The 24,233-nt window shown below is 37.1% G+C and overlaps 1 protein-coding gene and 1 non-coding gene across 11 annotated transcripts in view; one reads left to right on the top strand and one right to left on the bottom strand.

Annotated features, from left to right (window-relative positions):
• Window positions 1-4,156: 4,156 nt before the first annotated feature.
• Window positions 4,157-24,233, bottom strand: part of SPATA6 (spermatogenesis associated 6) — a 169,811-nt gene continuing 149,734 nt past the window's right edge. For 9 of the 10 annotated variants that reach the window (XM_061121954.1, XM_061121957.1, XM_061121958.1 and 6 more), the window contains one exon: window positions 4,157-21,678. In XM_061121954.1, coding sequence (XP_060977937.1) covers window positions 21,498-21,678 — 181 coding nt within the window. In that variant the 3' untranslated portion in view covers window positions 4,157-21,497. Of the gene's footprint in view, window positions 21,679-23,216; window positions 23,351-24,233 lie in introns of those variants that run through there. The other variant, XM_061121961.1, reaches the window with a different exon arrangement.
• TRNAT-AGU (transfer RNA threonine (anticodon AGU)) lies at window positions 14,146-14,219 on the top strand. The gene has a single exon. It is a non-coding gene; the product is annotated as a tRNA-Thr (tRNA).

The raw sequence follows: 24,233 nt of genomic DNA, 5'->3' as shown, positions 1-24,233 counted from the left end.
CTTTACCTGGAGTAGTCATCCCAAACTGTGCTGACTGGACCCCTTAAGGCAGTCCCAAACTCTGGATTCTCCATGTGGACTGGTGAGTAGCTAATGGCTATTTTCTGTTTTATGAGATAGAGTGTTAACAGGCTTCAATTAATCCACTTGGACAACTAACAAAAAGACTATGTGTTCAGCAAATAATTCCATCCTGGCTACCCCAAAGCCCTCCTATAACAAAAGTCATTAAACCTTAATGTGTTTTATTTTCTTTCCTGCAGCCCTGAAGTGTTTGCTGACATTTGAAGCCTGGCAATAATCATTGTCCCCCAGCCATGTTTCTGAATCTTCAGGCAAATTCTTGGCTGTCCCATTTTCTCAGTCAGATGTTCTAATCAACTAATTCATTCTAAACAGCCTTGCTTCTGGATATAAATAAGGAAGAAAAAATAAACCTCTTTAAACTTTAGGGTCACAAAACTGCACTAGAAAAAGTCCCCAGACTGGATGGTCACAGATTACAGATTTTATTGATAAAAATCAATATAGTTGAGATGTTTATGCATTTGGCATAAATCAAATGAACCAAGATTGAAGACAAAAAAAAAAAATTGCTCATTCAAAACCTCTTAGAGGGATTTGTTTTGGTTTTGCTTTGGTCTTCAGCTGCTTTTTCACAGTACATTTTAAAGCCCAGTAAACTAAGAAAAGCACATTTTGCATTGTATTTAAAGTAATCTCAGGAGCATATAGATTGATTAACTAGGACATAGGTATATAAACCTTTATAAATAAGAGATTTCAAATAGACTCATTCTTTAAAATTGTATCTGCCTGATTAACAGTAGCAAATGTTTATTGAGCACTGGTAATGTGCATATATAACTGTTATATATGTATTGTCTTCTTTAATCTTCCAACCCACCTGAGACAGGTAGAGCCTGTAGGCATAAGGTGAATGATACCATCTGCAGTTGTGCAACACGGCAGCCTGAGGATAGGTTCATCTTCTCTTTTTCTGATAAGGGAGGGAGGTGTTGGAGGCACACAGTGATTCAGCACCTTGCCACAAACTCACACAATTGATGCATGACACAGATAGGACTCAAACTAGGCTGATTTAACTAAACCAGAGCTGTTACATTACACTGTACCTTGTCCTCTGCTGTAAGATACAAGAGCTCATTGTAGCAAGAAACAGTGTCATCTGTTATAACTTCCTCTGTGTTCCAGCGGTCCCCTTTGCCTTCACTGTCCTTTCGCACATCTCTTCCTCCCCAAACCCCATGCATCCATTAAGGTCCACAGAAAATGTCTGTAAAAATCTCCCTGGACCCCTTCTTCCTGTAGTAGAATTAGCCACATCCTCTCTTTGTCCCCAGAGTACTCTGTACCTGAATATTTTCTAGTTTTCCAAGACAGAATGGTAACAGCATTCAAAAACATTTAATGAAAGCACTTCTAGTACTTATAGCAGTTATCTTATTCCTTGAGACACAGAAAGAGCATTTTCTCTTGCCCTTTTGCCCACCTGCCATCCCTCATCTCTTATTTTTTTTTTTAATCTTCTTTTAGACTCTACCTTCATAACCGGACTTGTTTATACTTACTATAGTATCTTCTGTATTGAAAGGTTACCATCTGTTTGTCCCTTTCTCCTTAGGACTCTAAATTTCTCAAGAGCAATAATGAAGTTTCATTCACTTCTGGATCCTCTTTCCTTGGTACCTGACACTCCCCAACTGACTGTTCAACGAAATCCAAAGAAATCTCTCTCTGGCCAACTAAATTTGTCTACTGGATGTGGAATTCCATGTCTTAGTTCAAGGAGAGAAAAGCTCTTATCAACTGTATCAACCTATAGGATATAATTCAAAATGTATTTATTGAAATTAAGGTCAAATGTTAATGAAGGAATAAAAAATTTATTGGCCCATTTCAAAATAGCTGCACAGAATATACAAAGCCCTGTATTGGAATTGAAGAAAGGTTTCCATTTCAGAAAGAAAACACGGTGAGTGTAAATAAAATGTACCATCATGTCTGTATTGGGTTAATGACAATTCTTGCATCATAGGCTGTGTGATACGATAGTTTAAAACATACATTTGAATCCATCTGAGGGTGGAAGCTGTATGATATAGCAAATCATCATACAAAGGAACTTCAATGCAGCCTAAATGCACTTATGCTTCTCTCATATTAAAATTTATGTGAAAATTTATTAGAACATTAGGTCAAAGTAATTTTATCCTTAGATGTCCAGCTGGATTTGGAGAGACTGTTAACACTTACAACAACACCTATACACCATGGACACAGCAAGGTCATCCACCTAGATGGAGCAAGAAGAGAAAAGAACTCTTCATGATAGGCAACGTTGATGACACAAGATCAGCACCTCAAAGCTCCCCAACAGGACATTTTCATTCTTGTTTTATACAGTCATATCAAACTAGTAATCTCATCCCCAAGCCCACTCTACATCATAAACATAAAATGAGGAGGAAAAGAAATTCTGCAATGAGATGAATGGTCAACAAAGGAAGGACTAATACCAAGGCAGCATAAATGCTAAAGACTAAACAAAAGTCCTATTAGGGTGGAGGCAGTGCTTGCTGACACAAATGGGTCTCCTCCACCTTCACAGCCCTGCGCTTATGTTGGCTGATATAACTACTGATGTTCAGACTGGGAAGCCAAAATTATCAAGAATGCATTGAAGTATATCCAGGATCCTTTTTTTTACCCCCTAAAAAAAAAGGAGGTTAGGAAATATGTGAAAAATTTAGATGTCCCTGTCAATTAGAAGAATGTTATAAAGTACAACAGAACTACTTGAAAAATTCAGATATTCAGAACCCATTCATTAGGGTTCAAGGAATAGAGGTTTCCACTTCAAGGACTTGACTCAGTGGAGAATGTAAAGCCTGTCCTGACTAGTAGTTTTCTTTAAAGGCAGAGCAAACTTTTAAATGCTATCAGGTCCAATCCCTTTCTCAATTCAGACTCAACTTGATATGTCACTGCTTTTTAAATTAGTTCACCTCTGACTATAGGTATACCTAACACCAGTCATCTCAAAAACCACCTACATGGTGTGGACAATCCTGCAAACAGACTTTCAGATGGGAGCAGGATGGTGTATGGCTGAAAAGTAATCTGATTTTTATGCTTCCTTTCCCCTTCCCTCCCTCTTCACATTTAGTTTAAAAATCAATACTAGAGACCTGCAGTTTATATAATACGTGCTATTGCCAAGTAGCACCGATAGTGCCTTTTTTCTTTTTATTGGAGTATAACTGCTCCACAATGTGGTGTAGGTTCTTCTGCACAGCAAAGCGAATCAGTTATAAGTACCCCATACACATACATCCCCTCCCTCTCAGGCCTCCCTCCAACACGGAGGCCATTACAGAGCACCGAGCTGAGCTCCCTATGCTCTGAGCAGCGTCCCACTAGTGATCTATTTTACACGTGGCAGTGCATACATGTCAATCCTAATCTCCCAATTTGTCCCACTCTCCACTCCTCCCCCATGTCCATGTGCCCATTCTCTATGTCTGCATGTCTATTCCTGCCCTGCAAATAGGTCCACATGTATCATTTTTCTAGATTCCAGACATATACGTTAATTTACAATTAATGTATATTTTTGATTTTTCCCTTTCTGACATTTCACTCTGTATGACAGACTCTAAGTCCATCCACATCTCTACAAATTGACCCACAGCAAACAATTTTCAATGGCAAAAAGCACCAATAGTATCTTAATTATAATTATTCACATCTGGCCAGACTTCAGATCTCACTGGACACTTTTTCTTTTCAATCTTACAAACATTAGGAACTCAAGGCTACATCCTTTATCATCATGTATAACATAACACCTCAGAGAATCATTCAGTGTTTCCAGTTTGCTAGTTTACCTTCTGACAAGTTTTCTGAGAGAGATGGGAGTGAAATTAACTTGCATTATATGCAAGATGCTGCCCACACAAATGCCAGAAAGGGAAGCAAATTGAACAGCCAGACCATATGGCGTGAGCTGACAGCATAAAGAAACTAGTTCTGCATGAGCAACAAGGAACATCTTGAAATGTACAAGACATATGTGTTTTAGGAAGAAGGCTGAAGTGTTTCATAATAAAAACAGGACAAAGTGAACCACGAGTGCTGAAAAAAGTTTTAATTAAAATTGGGTTTTTAGCCTTCAATGTGAATATACAATATGCTTCACAGATGGATTTTTATATTTAAATCTTATCCAAACCAAAAAGTAAGTGAGAAAAATAAAGCTTCTGGAAATGACACAAGAGGCTAAAATGTATGTAAACAATAGAGAATTCTGGTACAAACAAACAAGAAAGGAAGAACAATCCTTCTGTCACCCATTTTCTGCTTGCACACTGCGTTAAGTAGATCATACACCCCACCTTTGGTGCAAACACGTTTCTCTCTGGTTTAAATATATAATAGAAGCTCAGACTTGGGAGACAACCAAAGTGTGCAACCACAGAGCAATGATCAAACCAACCCACAGTGTACCAGTGCATATTAGAGAGCCATTAAAATACACTGACGCATCACTTCAGAAAAATGAAGAAATGTGTATGTTTACCGTTAAAATAGGGAGGTACAAAATTTGTTTTCAAAAACATACAGACTGTAGAAATGCATAGAATATTGCCGTAAAATGTACAAAATATTACAAGTTATCTCATTTTTACTTTCATATGAGTGCTTTATAAGTCTTCCAATTTTTATGTATCTTTTTAAAATCAGAAAATAATTAACATTTGAAAAGTCCAATTGAAAATACTTCTAGAAATATTTTCCTAGAAAAACTGATGTAAAACAATGACTCTAGGTTTATCAGAAAATGTTCTTTTATTAATCTTTGATGTCTGACTTGTGGACCTTCTCTATATAGTTCTGCTCTGGGTCCAAGACAGGAAGGAATTATCCCTAAGGTTCCCTGGCTATGGGCAAACAATGAATGAAACAGACATTTAGCAGATGAGGACATGAAAATTATGCTTTTTGTGTACACAGGGCCAATGGCTATACTTTTATACCTTTTCCTTGAAAAAAAAAAAAAGTCTAAACCAAACATAAAAAGCTATCTAAAGCTCTTCCCAATGCATTTAAACAGCTTGACTTTAAGCTGGAAAATCTCTGGCAATGATTTTAGTGTTTGAAAGTATCTTAATGCCAGGAATTACTCTTCTATACAAAATATTTAATTTTTAAAGTTCAGCTGGGGTTTGAGCTTTATGTGCGATCTTTAAGATGGATCAAAAGTAAATTCAGGAATAGCATTTCTTATGAGGTTCTCTGAAGGTTTCATTTCAAAGCCATATTTATTTATTGTCAATGCTCCTTCCCTATGTGAAACTCTAGCTCCAGGCAACCAATCAACTTGCGATTCACGAACACACTTTGCAAACACTTACTTCCACACCTTTATCATTGTTCAATTTTTTTCCACTTAAAAGTACTTTTCTCTTTTCCCACCTACTCTAATCAACCCCATGCTCCTGACTGGACTCATGTCCCTCCTCTGTACTCATGGAACCTTTTCAGACAAATGACTAGTTCTCTCCATGTTTTGAACCTTTACTACTCAGACTCTTCAGCAATTATAGATTCTTATCTCTTACTAGATATTTAATACTTCCTACAAGAATAAATTAAAAAGCAAAGATATCACTTTGCTGACAAAGGTCCATATAGTCAAAGCTATGGTTTTTCTAGTAGTCATGTATGGATGTGAGAGTTGGACCATAAAGAAGGCTGAGCACTAAAGAACTAATGCATTTGATATAAGGTGCTAGAGGAGACTCTTGAGAGTCCCTTGGACTGCAAGGAGATAAAAAGTCAATTGCAAAGGAAATCAACCCTGAATATTTATTGGAAGAACTGATGCTGAAGCTGAAGTTCCAATCTTTTGGGCTGCCTGATGTGAAGAGTCAACTCTTTGGAGAAGACCCTGATGCCAGAAAAGACTGAAGGCAAAAGGAGAAGAGGGCGGCAGAGGATGAGATGGTCAGATAGCAACACAAACTTGATGGGCATGAATCTGAGCAAACTCGGGAAGATAGTGAAGGACAGGGAAGCCTGGTGTGCTTCAGTCCATGGGATCAGACATGACTTAGTGACTGAATGACAACAAGAAGTATAAATACTTACTACAAGTATTTATGTCATCTGCTACATTAGACTGAAAATTCAATGATAACATTTATGAAGTCTTTTTTTATATTATCCAAAGTGTTTTGACATGCAAATGTTCAATAAATATGCAGAAGGATGAAGAAATGGCTGGAGAAACAGACTACACACCTCTTGCCTTAGATCATAATATGACTTTGGGATGTCAAGTATATCTGCAAAGGATACTATGGGAATGAAATGGTATTACATGAGTCCCTAAAACTTTTTGGGGGTCTGAGGACAGAATTCAAATTCTATAGTAAGGCATATGAAGAAGGACCTTGATGTAATTTCAACAAACCTCCATTTCACCATACACCCCTGTACGCTAACCACACTGAACTCCTGCAGTTCCCTGAAGATGCTGAGCCTCTTTCATGTCCACACAACCTCTGATGCCAGCCTCTCCTCTTCTGAGAAAATCATCCACTAAGACCAATATGGAAGACTGATTCCTTTGTGATGTCTTCCTTCACTCATTAAGGAAGTGGTTGCTTCCTCTTCCATACTCCTTCCTCTTCCATACACCCACCCAAATATCTCTCGCATACATTTACAACATTTTACAACTCACTGTATGTATGTTTGAGAGGTCAGGGTTCAGTTCAGTTCAGTTCAGTCACCCAGTCATGTCTGACTCTTTGCGACCCCATGGACAGCAGAACGTCAGGCCTCCCTGTCCATCACCAACTCCCGGAATTTACTCAAACTCATGTCCATTGAGTCGGTGAGGCCATCCAATCATCTCATCCTCTGTCGTCCCCTTCTCCTCCCGCCTTCAATCTTGCCCAGCATCAGGGTCTTTTCAAATGAGTCCGTTCTTCGCATGAGATGGCCTAAGGATTGGAGTTTCAGCTTCAGCATCGGTCCTTTCGATGAACATTCAGGACTGATTTCCTTTAGGATGGACTGGTTGGATCTCCTTGCAGTCGAAGGGACTCTCAAGAGTCTTCTCCAACACCACAGTTCAAAAGCATCAATTCTTCAGTGCTCAGCTTTTTTTATAGTCCAACTCTCACATCCATACATGACTACTGGAAAAACCATAGACTTGGCTAGACAGACCTTTGTTGACAAAGTAATGTATCTGCTTTTTTTTTTTTTTCATTTTTAAGGAGAGTTTTATTCATTCATTCATCCAGTATTTACAGGGGCCAGAGGGGTCAGGCTATGCTTAGCACAGAGAGGCAGCTGCCATACCTGCAGCTGCCCCCCCCACCCCAGTCACTATGTGTATCTGCTTTTTAATATATTGTCTAGGTTGGTCATAACTTTCCTTCCAAGGAGTAAGTGTCTTTTTATTTCATGGCTGCAGTCACCATCTGCAGTGACTTTGGAGCCCCCCAAAATAAAGTCTGTCACTGTATCCACTATTTCCCAATCTTTTTGCCATGAAGTGATGGGACCAGATGCCATGATCTTAGTTTTCTGAATGTTGAGTTTTAAGCCAACTTTTTCACTCTCCGCTTTCACTTCTATCAAGAGGCTCTTTAGTTCTTCTTCACTTTCTGCCATAAGGGTGGTGTCATCTGTGTATCTGAGGTTATTGATATTTCTCCCAGCAATCTTGATTCCAGCTAGTGCTTCATCCAGCCCAGTGTTTCTCATGATGTACTCTGCATATAAGTTAAATAAGCAAGGTGACAATATACAGCCTTGACATACTCCTTTCCCAATTTGGAACCCATCTGTTGCTCCATGTCCAGTTCTAACTGTTGCTTCCTGACCTGCATACAGATTTCTCAGGAGGCAGGTCAGGTGGTCTGGTATTCCCATCTCTTTCAGAATTTTCCAGAGTTTATTGTGATCCACACAGTCAAAGGCTTTGGCATAGTCAATAAAGCAAAAATAGATGTTTTTCTGGAACTCTCTTGCTTTTTTTGTAATCCAGCAGATGTTGGCAATTTGATCTCTGGTTCCTCTGCCTTTTCTAAAACCAGCTTGAACATCTGGAAGTTCACGGTTCACACAGTATTAAAGCCTGGTTTGGAGAATTTTGAGCATTACTTTGCTAGCATGTGAGATGAATGCAATTGTGCAGTAGTTGGCATTCTTTGGCATTGCCTTTCTTAAGGACTGGAATGAAAACTGACCTTTTCCAGTCCTGTGGCAACTGCTGAGTTTTCCAAATTTGCTGGCATATTGAGTGCAGCACTTTCACAGCATCATCTTTCAGGATTTGAAATAGCTCAACTGGAATTCCATCACCTCCACTCACTTTGTTCATAGTGAGGCTTCCTAAGGCCCACTTGACTTCACATTCTAGGATGTCTGACTCTAGGTGAGTGATCACATCATCATGATTATCTGGGTTGTGAAGATCTTTTGTACAGTTCTTCTGTGTATTCTTGCCACCTCTTCTTAATATCTTCTGCTTCTGTTAGGTCCATACCATTTCTGTCCTTTATTGTGCCCAACTTTGCATGAAATGTTCCTTTGGTATCTCTAATTTTCTTTCTTTCTTTCTTTCTTTTTTTTTGGTATCTCTAATTTTCTTGAAGAGATCTCTAGACTTTACCACTCTATTGTTTTCCTCTATTTCTTTGCACTGATCACTGAGGAAGGCTTTCTTATCTCTCCTTGCTATTCTTTGGAACTCTGCATTCAAATGGGTATGTCTTTCCTTTTCTTCTTTGCTTTTTGCTTCTCTTCTTTTCACAGATATTTAAGGCCTCCTCAGACAGCCATTTTGCTTTTTTGCATTTCTTTTCCTTTGGGATGGTCTTGATCCCTGTCTCCTGTACAATGTCAGGAACCTCTGTTCATAGTTCATCAGGAACTCTATCAGATTTAGTCCCTTAAATCTATTTCTCACTTCCAGTGTATAATTGTTAGGGATTTGATTTAGGTCATACCTGAATGGTCTAGTGGTTTTCCCTACTTTCTTCAATTTAAGTCTGAATTTGGCAATAAGGAGTTCATGATCTGAAACCTGTGACCCCACAGGAGACTTGCCTGTGGGTGTCTGGGAGTCTCCAGTGAAGGCATGGGTCAGTGGTGGCTTGCTGCAGGGTTGGGGGCATGGACTGTAGCAGTACATGTATGGGATCTTTTGAGGGAGGTCACCATTATCACCATTACCTCCACCATAGTTTGGCCCCAGGTAAGTAGCAGGGAGGGAACACAGCTCCACTCATCAAAAGAAAATTGGATTAAAGATTTACTGAGCATGGCACCACCCATCAGAATAAGACCTCAGTCAGTATATCCCATCAGGAAGCTTTCATAAGCCTCTTATCCTTCCCCAAGAGAGGGCAGACAGACTGAAAAGCACAATCACAGAAAACTAACCAATCTAATCGCATGGACCACAGCCTTGTCTAACTCAATGAGATTATGCCATCCCGTGTAGGGTCACCCAAGACAGACGGGTCATGGTGGAGAGTTCTGACAAAACATGGTCCACTGGAGAAGGGAATGGCAAACCACTTCATTATTCCTGCCTTGAGAACCCCATGAACAGTATGTAAAGGCAGAAAGATAAGACACTGAAAGATGAACTCCACAGGTTGGTAGGTGCCCAATATGCTACTGGAGATCAGTGGAGATATAACTCCAGAAAGAATGAAGAGACGGAGACAAAGCAAAAAGAACACCCAGCTGTGGATGTGACTGGTGATGGAAGTAAAGTCCGATGCTGTAAAGAACAATATTGCATAGGAACCTAGAATGTTAGATCCATGAATCAAGGCAAACTGCAAGTGATCAAACAGGAGATGGCAAGAGTGAACGTTGACATTTTAGGAATCAGTGAACTAAAATGGACTAGAATTGGTGAATTTAACTCAGATGACCATTATATCTACCACTGTTGGCAAGAATCCCTTAGAATAAATGGAGTAGCCATCACAGTCAGCAAAAGAGTCTGAAATGCAGTACTTGGATGCAGATCTCTGTTTCCAAGGCAAACCATTCAATATCACGGTAACCCAAGTCTATGCTCTGACCAGTAATGCTGAAGAAGCTGAAGTTGAATGGTACTATGAAGACCCACAAGACCTTCTAGAACTAACACCCAAAAAAGATATCCTTTTCATTATAGGGGACTGGAATGCAAAAGTAGGAAGTCAAGAAACACCTGCAGTAACGGGCAAATTTGGCCTTGGAGTACAGAATGAATTAAAGCAGTGCAAAGGCTAACAGAGTTCTGCCAAGAGATTACACTGGTCATAGCAAACACCCTCTTCCAACAACACAGGAGAAGACTCTACACATGGTCATCACCAGATGGTCAATACCGAAATCAGACTGATTATATTCATTGCAGCCAAAGATGGAGAAACTCTACACAGCAAAAAACAAGACTGGGAGCTGACTGTATTTCAGAGGGAAGGATATATCTTCTTATTTATTAGAAGGTATAATAGGTCCATAATAGGTATGGACTAAATACCAACTAAACATCAAGTTTAGTTTGCTTACCTAAATATTTGCGTGCATGCATGTGTGCTAAGTTGCTTTAGTTCTGCCTGACTCTTTGCGACCCCATAGACTATAGGCTCTTCTGTTCATGGGATCCTCCAGGCAAAGATACTGGTTGTCATTTCCTCCTCTAAGAGATGTTCCCGACCTAGGGTTCGAACCTGCATTTCTTATGTCTCCTGCATTGGGAAGTGGATTCTTTACCATTAGTGCCACCTACGAAGCCCCAACGAAATGTTTGTTTGCTTAATGAATGCATAAATAAATGATGAGCTTGCTAACTATTTAGATGAAGGGAGGAAAAAAACCCTGATATTTAAAAGTTAGCCATGGAAAACCCCAAAGGTATATCATTCACATGGAAATCAAGAGCCAGCTATTATCCTTCTTGGAGCTCAAGGTATTTTGTGCCGACAATATAAAAACATTCAGATGAAGAGGTTAACAAAATGACAACATTTTTTAAAAAGGAGAAATTTAAATCAGCTGGAAAAAGGCCTTCATTCTCTTTAATAGAGAGGAATCCATGAAGAGGTGATAGCCTTATGGTTCAGCAACACCTAGGCAAACATCACAATCACCTAGAGAGACTCTTAAAATCTCTTAAAAACTCTTTACTAAGTTAAATTTATTGCATCAAGATCTCCAGAGATTGAGAGGAGGAAACTTTTTAACTGCTTCCTGAATGACTCTCATCAGTCAGGATTTGGAAATACTGAACTGGAACAGAACCCAAAGCTTCACCAGCTTTAGACCTGGATGCTACATAATCACACATGCAACTAATGAGTGGAATGTTAGGTATGTCTCAGATACTCTTTGCATCTTATACCTAAGTTACTTTCAAATTATGACAATTTCCAATTATTTGGGGTAACTAGATCACTGATGGAACTCTTTACTACTAACCCTTTCTAGTACAACTACTCATAAGTTATAAGTTGGCTAGCTTAACTTCCCTGGCTCTTCAATGGACTGGCGGTGTGTTCATAAGTGGGAGAATTTAGGGCCTGGGTTGAAACCAGGAAAAACAAATGGCTGGAGATAGTCACAAACATATTAAAGAGTCTGAATAATGAAAAATAAGCCTTCTCCAAATATAGATGCGATCAATCAACAAGAGCCAAGTATCACCTCTTAAAATCCAATATTAAAACCAATATTTAAGAGGAATACCAAGCAATAGCAGGAGAAGTTCAATAGGATATTTATGAGAAAATACTAATATTTGGTTTTAAGTTCTTACTGAGCCACTTATACACCCACTTATATCCCCACTGTGTGACCTGCAAGAGACACCTAACGCAAATTTGAGTTTTCTCATTTGTGAAACTGTAGATTATAACCCTGTCCTACCTAATTTATGAACATGTCATAGAGAAATACAACAAAGATAACTTATGTTAAAATGCTTGAAAATGATAACAGGCTATACAAAATACAAGTTATTATTTATCATAGAAGTCTAATGAAAATAGTTTTTCTAAGGTTTTAAATGTTTGGTGGATTAAATTCACTGAAGTAAAAGGTTCTTTTTCTTCCATTTTCCCCACATAAACACTTGGAAATACTTACTAATACAAAAGCTGGCATCTTCTCTCTCATTTGGAGAAAACAATTACCCCCCTGGGTTTCCAGTGGAACTGAAATTAGTTTGACTGCTTTAGTTTAAGATTATCAACAAAAATATCTCCAAATTATGCAGTTTCTATGCCAAAACACATTCTTTATTCCATATAGCTGTAGGAATGTATAATAAGTGAACAACCGCTGGGCCACAAAGGAGAGTCAGGATAATGTGAAATATTTTTAACATATTCCTGTTGAGTGGTAGATTCCATTCAAGTATATTCTTTTATTTAGCAACAGAATATTACTATAAACAGGATAAATAGGGGGCTATATTAAATTGTTTCAGAAAACATACATGTTATAGGTGAATCCAGTAGATAATGTCAGCTGTGTAACAATAACAATAACTGTAGTAAATAATATATTTATACAGTCCTTACCATGTGCAAGGCATTGCTTTAAGCACTTTCTATATGTTAACTACTTTAATATTCATAATTATCCCACAGGATTGATAATAGTATCTTCATTTTACAGATGAGAAAACTAGGCACAAAGAAATCAGATAACCTGTCAAAGCTCACATAGTTATTAAGTGGCTGAAGTGGAATTGGAATCTAGAAGAGTGACTCCAGAGGCTACGTATTTAATCACTAGGCTATTTTTCTGAGCAATGAATAATTCATATGCAGTAAGATGCAACAGCTAAAATATAATCATTCGCCAGCAATTTCCAAAAACAAACATTTTTTTAAATTATTTTATTTATATCTTAAGTTATAAAGGAATTTTTTGAAATTGCTATTTTTAAAAATTAAGACTTCTAAAGAATTACATAGCAAACCTGAGATGAGTCTACAGTTTTATGTGCATGTGTATATGTATGTAAGTGCACATACACACATACATACACCTCTGTGACTAGTGTCAAACAGTACAGTTTTCTGAAAAAGGTGACTACTCAATCACATTCATAACAAATTCTTAAGACTTATAGGGATGTTCATCTGACTGAGATGATCCAGGGTTAATTCTGCTGAATTATGGAGATTTAACTCTAACTTCCAAATGGGGGCTTCCCTCATAGCTCAGTTGGTAAAGAATCTGGGTTCAGGGGTCCTGGCTTCAATCCCTGGGTTGGGAAGATCCCCTGGAGAAGGGAATGGCAATCCACTCCAGTATTTGTGCCTGGAGAATCCCATGGGCAGAGGAGCCTGGCAGGCTACCACCCACAGGGTCGCAAGAGTCAGACACGATAGCAACTAAACCACCACCACCAGATGGGCAGATAGCATCACTGACTCAATGGACATGAATTTGAGCAAACTCTGGTAGATAGTGGAGGACAGAGGGGCCTGGAGTGCTGCAGTCCATGGGGTCGCAAAGAGTCAGACGTGACTTAGTGACTGAACAACAACAACAATTTTAACTTCTACCTCTAACATCCTCCAGATCAAAGGAATAGAGTTAATTTGCAAAACACAACTGTGCTAAATCCAAAATAAACAGGGACAAAATAAACTTCCTAGTATCAAAACTGGTTAATAGGATAGGCCCTTAAACAAGTGAGAGAAGCCACATATAAAGTTCAAGTGGACAATATTCTCAAGGACTAAAGTCACGTGTTTAGTTTCACTTGTAAAATCTACGTAAAACCTCTACCAAAGTGCACAACATATACAAGGTTAATAGGATTCTAAATAATAAAAATAAATGATGCTAAGGTCTATGCCTGGGTGGATTTATACACAAAATAATGAAAGGGAAAGGGAAAGATGTCTGCTTTAAGCATCTACTATTTTTTAGGTATAATACTAATCACTTTGCAACATTTACCTAATATATTCTTCATAGTAACCATCTTATGTAGGTATCATTCTCATTTTGTAAAAAATAAAATTAAGGTCTAATATCTCCAGATAGCACCACAGAATAGACTACAAGGCTAAGAAAGGCTCTGTGGCTTAGCTGGTTAAAGCGCCTGTCTAGTAAATAGGAGATCCTGGGTTCAAACCCCAGTGGGGCCTACCGTGTTCTATTTAGGCTCTGGCAGTTGGTGAAGGACAGGGAAGACTAGCATGCTGAGATCCATGGGGTCACAGAGTTGGACACGACTAAGTGACTGAACTGAACTGAACTGAACTGAATATTATACAACCTACATCAACTAAATAGCTAGTAAACTTAAGAGCCATACTGAAAGAAATCTGATTTGGTCTTGTGTCCTGAAATAATTTGAAATTTTTTACATTTGAAATAATTTGAAAATTTTTTACATTTATTTCACTTTCTTCAATCAGATCCTCAAGATCTATCAGAATACTATCTTTATACTGACTTGGAAGTTTAGTTATTACAGTTACCCTTTATTGAGCACCATGCTTTGTATGAGGTGTTCCACATGCATTAACTGGTTAAATGAACTCTACGAAAACAGCTTCCATTTCACAAAAGAGAAAATAAGCTCAGAAAAGTTAAGCAGCACAGAGGTTCCAAGAAAACACAGAGAAAAAAATCTGAAGTTCATTCAACTCTGCAACCAACAGTATTGTTATTATGCGAGATAGATTATTTTTAAAATTGTGAATTTCTTTTCCCAGATCACTTCCCCAAAGTAATTAGGATAATGCCTAACATGTGTCAAAGAATATCCACATTCATTTTCCTACTTAATCCTAATACTTTTATGAGGAATGGAGGGCAATGCTTATTAATATCTTATTTCACAGGCTAAAAAAAGAGGTTCAGAAAAGTTGTGAAGAAAGCACTTTTTCTATTATTCAGTGTTGTCAATCTCCTAGAAATAGATGTTACTGGAAACGTATGTACATAAATCCTTCAACATTTTGTCTGCATATATCACTAATTTTACTGAAAAACAAACACACACAAAAAAACTCCAGTGAAGAATGTGTTTCACTGATGAAAATAAGTCTCTAAGAGGAAACACCTATTCTCAAATCTACTACATGTGTTCAAAGGCATTAAAGGTTTCCTCTCATTTCTGAACTATATCATAAACTCAGAAGATTAAACTTTTAAAAACTTAAACTGCAACAGAAATGTAGTGATGCTTGTGACAGACTTAAAGTCTATTTTTTTCCTGATAATACTATAGGCACCTATGCTCTCTTGTTTAATATTTACATGGAATACTATTTTTCCATTCCTCCACTTTTAGCCTATGTGTGTCCTTTAATATAGAGTCTCTTGTAGATAGCATATACTTGGATCTTGCTTTATTATCCATTCAGCCACTCTATGTCTTAATTCATTTACATTTAAGGCAATCATTGATAGGAAAGGATTTACTTTTGCCACTTTGCTGTTTTCTGTTTTATATTTTGTCCCTCTATTCCTCTCTTGTGATCCTCCTTTGTGCCTTGTTGATTTTTTTGTAGTAACATTCTTTAATTCTTTTCTTTCTTAATTTTGTGTGTCTTCTTTACATATTTATGTGTGTGTGTGTGATTATTATGTGGCTGGTTAAAATGTCCACTCCCCAAAGTGATATACAGATTCCCTATTATGCCCATCAAAATCCCAATGACATTTTTTACAGAAATAGGAAAAAAAAATCATAAAATCGTATAGAATCACCAAAGACTCAGAATAACCAAAGTGATCTTAAAAAAGAACAAAAAAGCTGGAGGCATCATATTCCTGATTTCAAACTAAATTATAAATCCATAGCAATTAAAACAGTATGGTACTGGGATAAAGACAGAAAAAGAGCAGTGGAACAGAATAGACAGCCCAGAAATAAAGTAACACACACAAAGCCAACTGATCTTTGAAAGGGAGTCAAGAACATACAAAGGGGAAAAACCAGTCTCTTCAACAAATGGTTAGGAAAATTATATATCCACATGCAAAAAAAATAAATAAATAAATGAAAGAAAGAAAGAAGGAATCAAACCCTTAACTTACATTATATATAAAAATCAAGTCAAAGTGGATTAAAGATTTAAACATAAGACCTGAAATTGTAAAACTCCTAATAGAAAATATAGGGGGAAATCTTGACATTGGTCTTGGCAATGATTTCTTGGCTACGACACCAAAAGCAAAAGCAACAAAAGTAAAAATAGACAAAGTAGAACCACTTCACATAAAACCATATAGAAAGGTTCTTCAGAGCAAAGGAAACAATCAACAACAAAAAGACAATCAATGGGATGAGAGAAAATACTTGCAAACCTTATTATTTATTATAGTACTTCTTTCACTGTAATAAGTAAATGTCAGTTTTTCCCCTATGAACTTGGGTCAGGAACTATGTTTTTGTTTATCTTTGGACATTAGACCTTCAATACCATTTGTTAAATGAATGAATACTCACAAGTTCTGGTTGTCTAAGGATCTTCATATAATTAAACTCAAAGTATATCATTCAGAGATAAATAATACTCTCGTAACCCCAATAACAAAAAATTGAGTTTCTCTCCTACTTTTTCATTTTTGTAAATAAATTTCTAGCTAGTTGGATAATCTGGGATTGGGAGGACAATATCTTTCTTAATTTCTAAAAGGGTGTTCCTCCAACTAACTTTCTCCCACCAGGGCTTCAATAATAAGTAAAAAGCACAATTGCTTCGGGTCCACTACTCTCAAGGTGCTTATTATGGTCACATACAAATTAGGACAAGAGCAACATAGGTTTTTTTGTTTATCTGTTTAAGTTATATCTGACTTCAAAAATCCATTTTCAATTCTTGAGTTCTCCCAAGTTCTAGATCTTTAACTGATTTCTGGACATTTTCCTCAATCCTGCCTCCACCCTCATAAATGATCAATATTGAGTATATCCCATTTTGGTTTCCTGTTCACAAAAGTCCTTCCCATCTTTCAGTGTCCAGCTAAAAGGTTGCCTCATTTAATGCTGCTCCAAGCCTGTGGTTCTCTTTGTGGTCCATTTTAGCATTCATCATATCCCATCAAAGTGTTTGCAACCTTGTACACAATCTCTAGTTACAGCATTTGGGGTTTTCTGAACAATCATTTTCTCTCCCATTTTCATGCTTTTACAAGTTCTGTTGCATCAAGCTAGCATGCTCTATGCTCATTCTTGCATTATTTTATCACAGAAGTTACCATACCATAAATGCTGAAATATATTGTTTTCTTGTCTCTCTCAATAGATTCCTTGCACTTATGGGAAGATACATTTAAAAATTTTATACTCTGTATCTAACACAGTGCTCAATAAATATGTGATAAATGGGTGAATAAGTGGTTGAATGTGTAACCAGCCCAAGTTCCTAAGATAAGATAAAAATAAACATAATAGTTGTAAAATGGTTGAGTCATTTTGGAAAGCAATTCTTCAAAATGTTAAACAAAGAGTTTCCATATGACCCAACAATTCTACTCTTAGGTGTATATTCAAGGAAAATAAAAACATATATCTATCACAAACTTTACAAATGTTCATAGTACCAGTATTTTTCATAATATCCTCAAGGTGAAAGCAATGAAAATGCCCACCAACTGAATGGATAAACAAAATATGATACATCCATACAATAGATTATTTCTTAGCAATAAAAAGAAATAAAGTACTGACACATGTTACAATAGGTATGAGTCCTGAAAACATTATGCTAGATGAAAGAAGCCACACAAAAAATTCACATATTATATAATCCCATTTATATGAAATGTCTAAATGTCCAGAATAGGCATAGAAACAGAAAGCAGATTAGTAGTTGTCAGGAGACAACGGAAAAAAGGAATGAGGAGCAATTGCTAATGGATACAGAATTCTTTCTGGAGTGAAGAAGTATTTTATAATTAACTAGTGGTTACAGTTGCACAACTCTGTGACTATACTGAAAACCACTCAACTGTACACTTTTAAAGGGTGAATTTTATAGCATATGAACTATCTCAAAATAGCCGTTATTAAGAAATGAGCACAATAATGAGAATTCTCTTTTTGGTCCAGATTTTTAATCAAGGGCTTAATCTTTGAAATCAGAACACAACTCTGCTGCCAAAAACTTCCTAATCTTCTACATTGATCAATTACACAATTATAAAAATGTTGGAACATTAAAAGTCATTCTAAATTAACCCCTTCCTCACCTTATAGCAAATAAAACTGAGGTCCAAGAAGGACAGATGACTTAAACAAGGTTATACAACTAGTAGTGAAACCAGGTAAGACATACCCTCAGTCCAACGATTCAACTTTTTTCTTAGCTGAATTAAAATTTTCCTTCCTTAAATTCCTAGGATTTTTTTAATCTAAAAGAAAAATTATATTAAAAAGAAGGAGACAGACCTATTTATCTTTCATATTGTCTAATAACTATTACTAGATTGTAGGAAATATTAAAAAAAGGGGTTAAGAGAATAAACTATGGCATCTTTCTGCTTCTCTCAATGAGAAAAGGAAACTATTAGTACTTAGAGGTTTTACTCTTGAAAGATAATACAACATAAGAATTCATAATAATAGTTAAGGAAAACAACAAAGATTACTCTTTCCTCCAGGGAATGGAAATAGACACTTAGCAAAGATGGCAAGTACGTGGAAATGTATATCTGATCCTTCAGGGAGATGTCAAATTTAATTCAGAGGAAAATGTCTCTTAAATATTTTCCAAAGTTCCCCTTTGAGACCCATTTTTTTGGTGGCCTTTATATGATAATGGCAAATATAGGTGCAAAGTAATTTTTTTTTTTTTTTTTTTGGTACTTACTCACTCAGGAGATTTTCTATGATAGCAAATATTTTCTTTAAAGTGCATATTTGGTCTTTTTACCAAGAAGCCTGGGCTTCCCTTGTGGCTCAGCTGGTAAAGAATCTGCCTGCAGTACAGGAGACCTGGGTTCAATCCCTGGGTTGGGAAGATCCCCTGGAGAAGGGAAAGGCTACCCACACTCCAGTATTCTGGCCTGGAGAATTCCAGGGACTATACAGTCCATTGGGTCACAAAGACTCAGACACGACTGAGAGACTTTCACTTCACTTCACTTCACTTCACTCATCTTCCCAGATGGCTCTAGGGGTAAAGAACCTGCCTGCCAATGCAGGAGACAGAAGACTCAGGGTCAATCCCTGGGTCAGGAAGATCCCCTGGAGGAGGGCATGGCAACCCACTCCAGTATTCTTGCCTGGAGAATCCCATGGACAGAGGAGCCTGGTGGGCTACAGTCCATAGGGTCTCAAGGAGTGAGACATGACTGAAGCTATGTAGCACACCAAGAAGCAACTTTTAAATGGGGGAATTTTTCATTTGTTTACAATCAAGGAGGAAAAGATATTAAGTTTCATTGATATATGATTTTTTTAAAAAACCATCATTCAATGCTGACCTTCAAAAGCTTATACAAAAATTCATTAGACAACTTACAACCAGACAGTAGCTCAGTGATTGTGGAGTCCAGTATTTTCCTGACTATGTCCACATGTGTCTGCAGATAGCATTTCAGAGGAAGTATCGGGAGTTGGGGGGAGAGGAACGGGAGGGGAAAGATAACCATAACAACAAATACTGTTACACGCTCAACTTAGTTTAGGAAAGTCTGGGCTAATCAATAAATATTTAATGAGCACCAAGTATGTATCAGACTTTCTACTAGATGCTAGAGCGAAGCATGTTTATGCCAGGATTTCTTAGAGCCTCAAACATGCTAATGTTTTTACTAAGATGACCATATGTAGTTTGCCTGGACAACTTATCACTGTTTTCTTCAGCATCACTAGCACCCCCTTTTCATTCCTGTCATCTTACCCATGACTCTCTAAGTCTGAGTGGTACACAGATCTTTCCTAAACTTACATGACCAATGAAATACTTGTATCTACATTCCTAAAGCCATCTCTTAGAAGAGCAGTCCACAAACATGGTTCAGGAAATGCTGACCTACTCAGTTCTCTCCATTGATAACTAGGAAACTAGGACCAGAGATCTGAAGCCTAGGACACCTGGCTCCTATCTCTGATGTGCTTTCCAATACACTGCAGATTGCCACAGACAAAACAATCAACATGAAGCTGAAAAGTCTTATTATTAGATAACAGGTATTATGTATTTTCTCCAATTAAAAAAATAAATCGCCCAATTTGCATACCAATTCCAACTTAAATAGAGTTCAACTCAAGTATTTTCTTTTAAGATCATAACTATAAAATTAACCAAAGATGGAGTCAATGAGAAAACATTATCTTGTAGTCCACTCTTAAAGTTTATGTCAAGTTTATTATTTCCTATTCTCTGCATTTCTTCTACTCTCTCTAAAAAATATAAGGTTACTAATTTCTTTGTATCTTCAAAGCCTAACTGGCCTCAGATATGTTTGGAGCCAGGGTAGGGGGGAAAGGGGGAAGAAGCTAATTTTATCAACCAACAACTTTTGAGTATAAAGAGTTATGCTCTAATATTTCCTCCCCTTTATGGTTCCCAGGTTTGTTTTCTTTTTTTTTTTTTAAAGTAAGGTTGCTACTTTCATGGGCTATTTGATACCTATGAATGCTCTAAAGAGATTAAATTACAATATAAATCCCTTATTCTTTCTGAGTTTCTACAAGCTTTTAGACAAAGGCTATTTTCTGATTCTGGTTCCACCAAAAGTTTTGACTCTAGAAAAAAAAAATGCAAAAAAAAAATCTATTTTTAAAAATCAGTTATTCACATCTGGGGTCACATTTGGCCATTCCTATTTCTCGCTGTTAGGCATTTTAGGTAACTTAGCTAGCTCTTTTAGAGAAGAGGGAGTAAAGGATTACAGAAACTTTAAAAAGAAAGCTATACCTTAGGAGCTAAGACATATCAATAGCTTTTTCTTAGGGAGCAAACGGTAGAAAATACTAGTTAAAATAGAGTTTAAACTCCTGAGAAATTCATCTCTGTATATATATTTTTTTTTTGCCCATGACCAAGAAATGAAAGTTAATAATAAAAATAATCTTAGTCAGAACAAGATAACCAGTCAAGCAAATGGAAAGAAAATTACAAGGTGATGAAGGCAGAAGAGCACTTTTAGAGAGAATATGTTCTTGGATTTGTAGCTGGTGACATGAGAGAGATGTGACAGGACAGCTTTCTCCTAATCAGAGTGGAGGTTGTGACTGTGTGGCAGAACTGTGAGAATACAGCGCTCTCTACTGTGACTGGAAAAAGAAGGCTTGCCCATGATGCTTTACGATTTGAAATAATAAACTTATTCAAGTCTAACTACTGTGCTCAATTAGAACTACCCATCTAAAAAAAATAAAAGAATACAGGTATTGATTACATCAAACGTTTTCATTGAGAAGTTGACAAGGACACTCATACAGTTCATCGCGGCTGATCTCAGAAGCTTTCCTGTGTATGAGAAACAGAACTACAGGCCTTTTTGTACAAGTTCCTGTATATCTTGTCCATGCTGTTCTCAAAGATGGGTCGGTGGGATTTTCCTTTATAAGAGGCTGCCCTGTTGGACCAGTATTCACCATCATCCAAATGGAGAGTGCCACGTGGCCGCTGAAATGAGCTATAGAAAGGGATATAAAAGATTAAAATAATAATGAAGCAAAATGAGAGGTGGGCATACAAATCAAGTATTTACTAAGTACTTTATAGGCTTGATAACACGTTTTTATTTCTTAGAAATGAAATACTGACTTTTTAAAAGACTAAGTTTATCTTTTAAACAAATAATGAGCCCACTTCAATAAATTAAATACTTATTATAGATAAGACCTCTCAGGCATGTTAGATGTGCCATATAAAACTGTATGTTCTTGCTATTAAATGTTACAAATGTTAATAGGTGTCTCTATCTCCTGATGGATTTGCTAAAGTGGGATTCTACCTCATACATTCCAGCAATCTTATTAGATTCTATCAAACTTTCTTTACACCTGGTACCACACTTCTTTCACATTGGAAAAATTTTGAAAATGATAACATGATTATCCTTACTTTTACTTTGTCCATTCAGTTTCAGAGAGTTAATTAATACAATTTCTAATAATGTTAGTATAATTTTTAAAATATTTCAAAAGGCCTTAGCCAAGTCTCAAATGCTATTGCTTTTATATAGTTTCCACCTTTCTTTCGTTAGCTTTGCTTAAGAAATAGTCTAGCCTAATGAATACAAGTTCTTTCATACAGTTTCTCACAATCCAAACTCCTGCCTAAAAACAGTCACTCAAAACAGTTTTTTGGACATTTTGAGTCAAATGATAAAGAAATCACATACATAAACACACTAATAGAACATTTCTGCATATACTCTGTACCTCTGCAAATATTCTACAAGTCTAAGCCCCCATGTTTGCCTCTGTTCCTTCATACTACTTTCAGTTCAGTTCAGTCACTCAGTCGTGTCTGACTCTTTGCAACCCCATGGACTGCATCATGCCAGGCTTCCCTGTCCATCACCAACTCCCAGAGTTTGTTCAAACTCATGTCCGTCAAGTTGGTGATGCCATCTAACCATCTCATCCTCTGTTGGCCCCTTCTCCTCCTGCCTTCAATCTTTCCCAGCATCAGGGTCTTTTCCAAGGAGTCAGTTCTTTGCATCAGGGGGCCAAAGTATTGGAGTTTCAGCTTCAGCATCTGTCCTTCCAATGAATATTCAGGACAGATTTCCTTTAGGATTGACTGGTTTGATCTCCTTGCAATCCAAGGGACTCTCAAGAGTCTTCTTCAACACCACAGTTCAAAAGCATCAATTCTTCAGCACTCAGCCTTCTTAATGGCCCAACTCTCACATCCTTACATGACTACTGGAACAACCACAACTTTGACTAGATGGACCTTTGTCGGCAAAGTAATGTCTCTGCTTTTTAATATGCTATTTAGGTTGGTTATAGCTTTTCTTCCAAGGAGCAAGCATCTTTTAATTTCATGGCAGTGGTCACCATCTGCAGTGATTTTGGAGTCCAAGAAAATAAAGTCTCTCACTGCTTCCATTGTTTCCCCATCTATTTGCCATGAAGTGATGGGACCGGACGCCATGATCTTAGTTTTCTGAATGTTGAGTTTTCAGCCAGCTTTTTCACTCTCCTCTTTCACTTTCATCAAGAGGCTCTTTAGATCCTGTTCACTTTCTGCCATAAGGGTGATGTTATCTGCATATCTGAGGTTACTGATATTTTTCCAGGCAATCTTGATTCCATCTTGTGCTTCATCCAGCCCGGCATTTCACATGGTGTACTCTGCATAGAAGTTAAACAAGCAGGGTGACAATATACAGCCTTGATATACTCCTTTCCCAATTTGGAACCATTGTTCCATGTCCAGTTCTAAATGCTGCTTCCTGACCTGCATACAGATTTCTCAGGAGGCAGGTAAGATGGTCTGGTATTCCCATCTCTTTCAGAATTCTCCACATTGCAAAGCCCTCATAATACTTTAGGAGTCCCCATATGTTGTCTTTTGTTCATTTGATTGTATTTGCTTTATTTGTTGCTGTGTTTTGTTTTACATCAAGTCATACACTAATTAATATTCACAAAGCACAGATCTGTACTCTATCTCCCTGTTGTCCATAGTCATCAACTTTACTGCATAATAATGTCCTTTTCTGAACTCTGTATTTTGCCAGTTTAGTTCTACCACAATAAACCTACTCAACACAAATTTGAATTTCTATTAAGCCACTACCCAAATCTCAGAAAAGTAAGCAATAGTAGGGACATTTATTTTGAAAATCATTGTGTAGGTTTTTCTGATATTGTAAATCAAATTCCTAATCTCTATCATAAATTACTGTATTTAATGCCATCAGGCATAGATTTGCTACTGCTTTGGTATTATTAGACAATGCTTTTTTTTCATTCACAAAGCTGCTTTAAAATATCAATGCCATCTCAATGGCTTACAATGAATAAAGTCCAGTAACCTTTTTAGAAGTAACTGTGAACCTGAAAAGTTTCTGTGAAAAAAGAGCTGAAGTGCCAAAATAGACAACCTATTGCTTTAAAAATCTTGCAGATTTTGACAGGGAATTATTTCTTTTTAAAATTGTAAAACTTTCATTTTAGTAGACAGTACTGTGGTTCTCTGGAAAGAATTGGGAATTGGCTCATCCTGTAAGTC

Source organism: Dama dama, chromosome 20 (genome assembly GCF_033118175.1).
Source record: "Dama dama isolate Ldn47 chromosome 20, ASM3311817v1, whole genome shotgun sequence".
Lineage (NCBI taxonomy): Eukaryota > Metazoa > Chordata > Mammalia > Artiodactyla > Cervidae > Dama > Dama dama.
The sequence above is the reverse complement of the archived record's forward strand: the minus strand, read 5'-3'. Positions and strand labels throughout refer to the sequence as shown.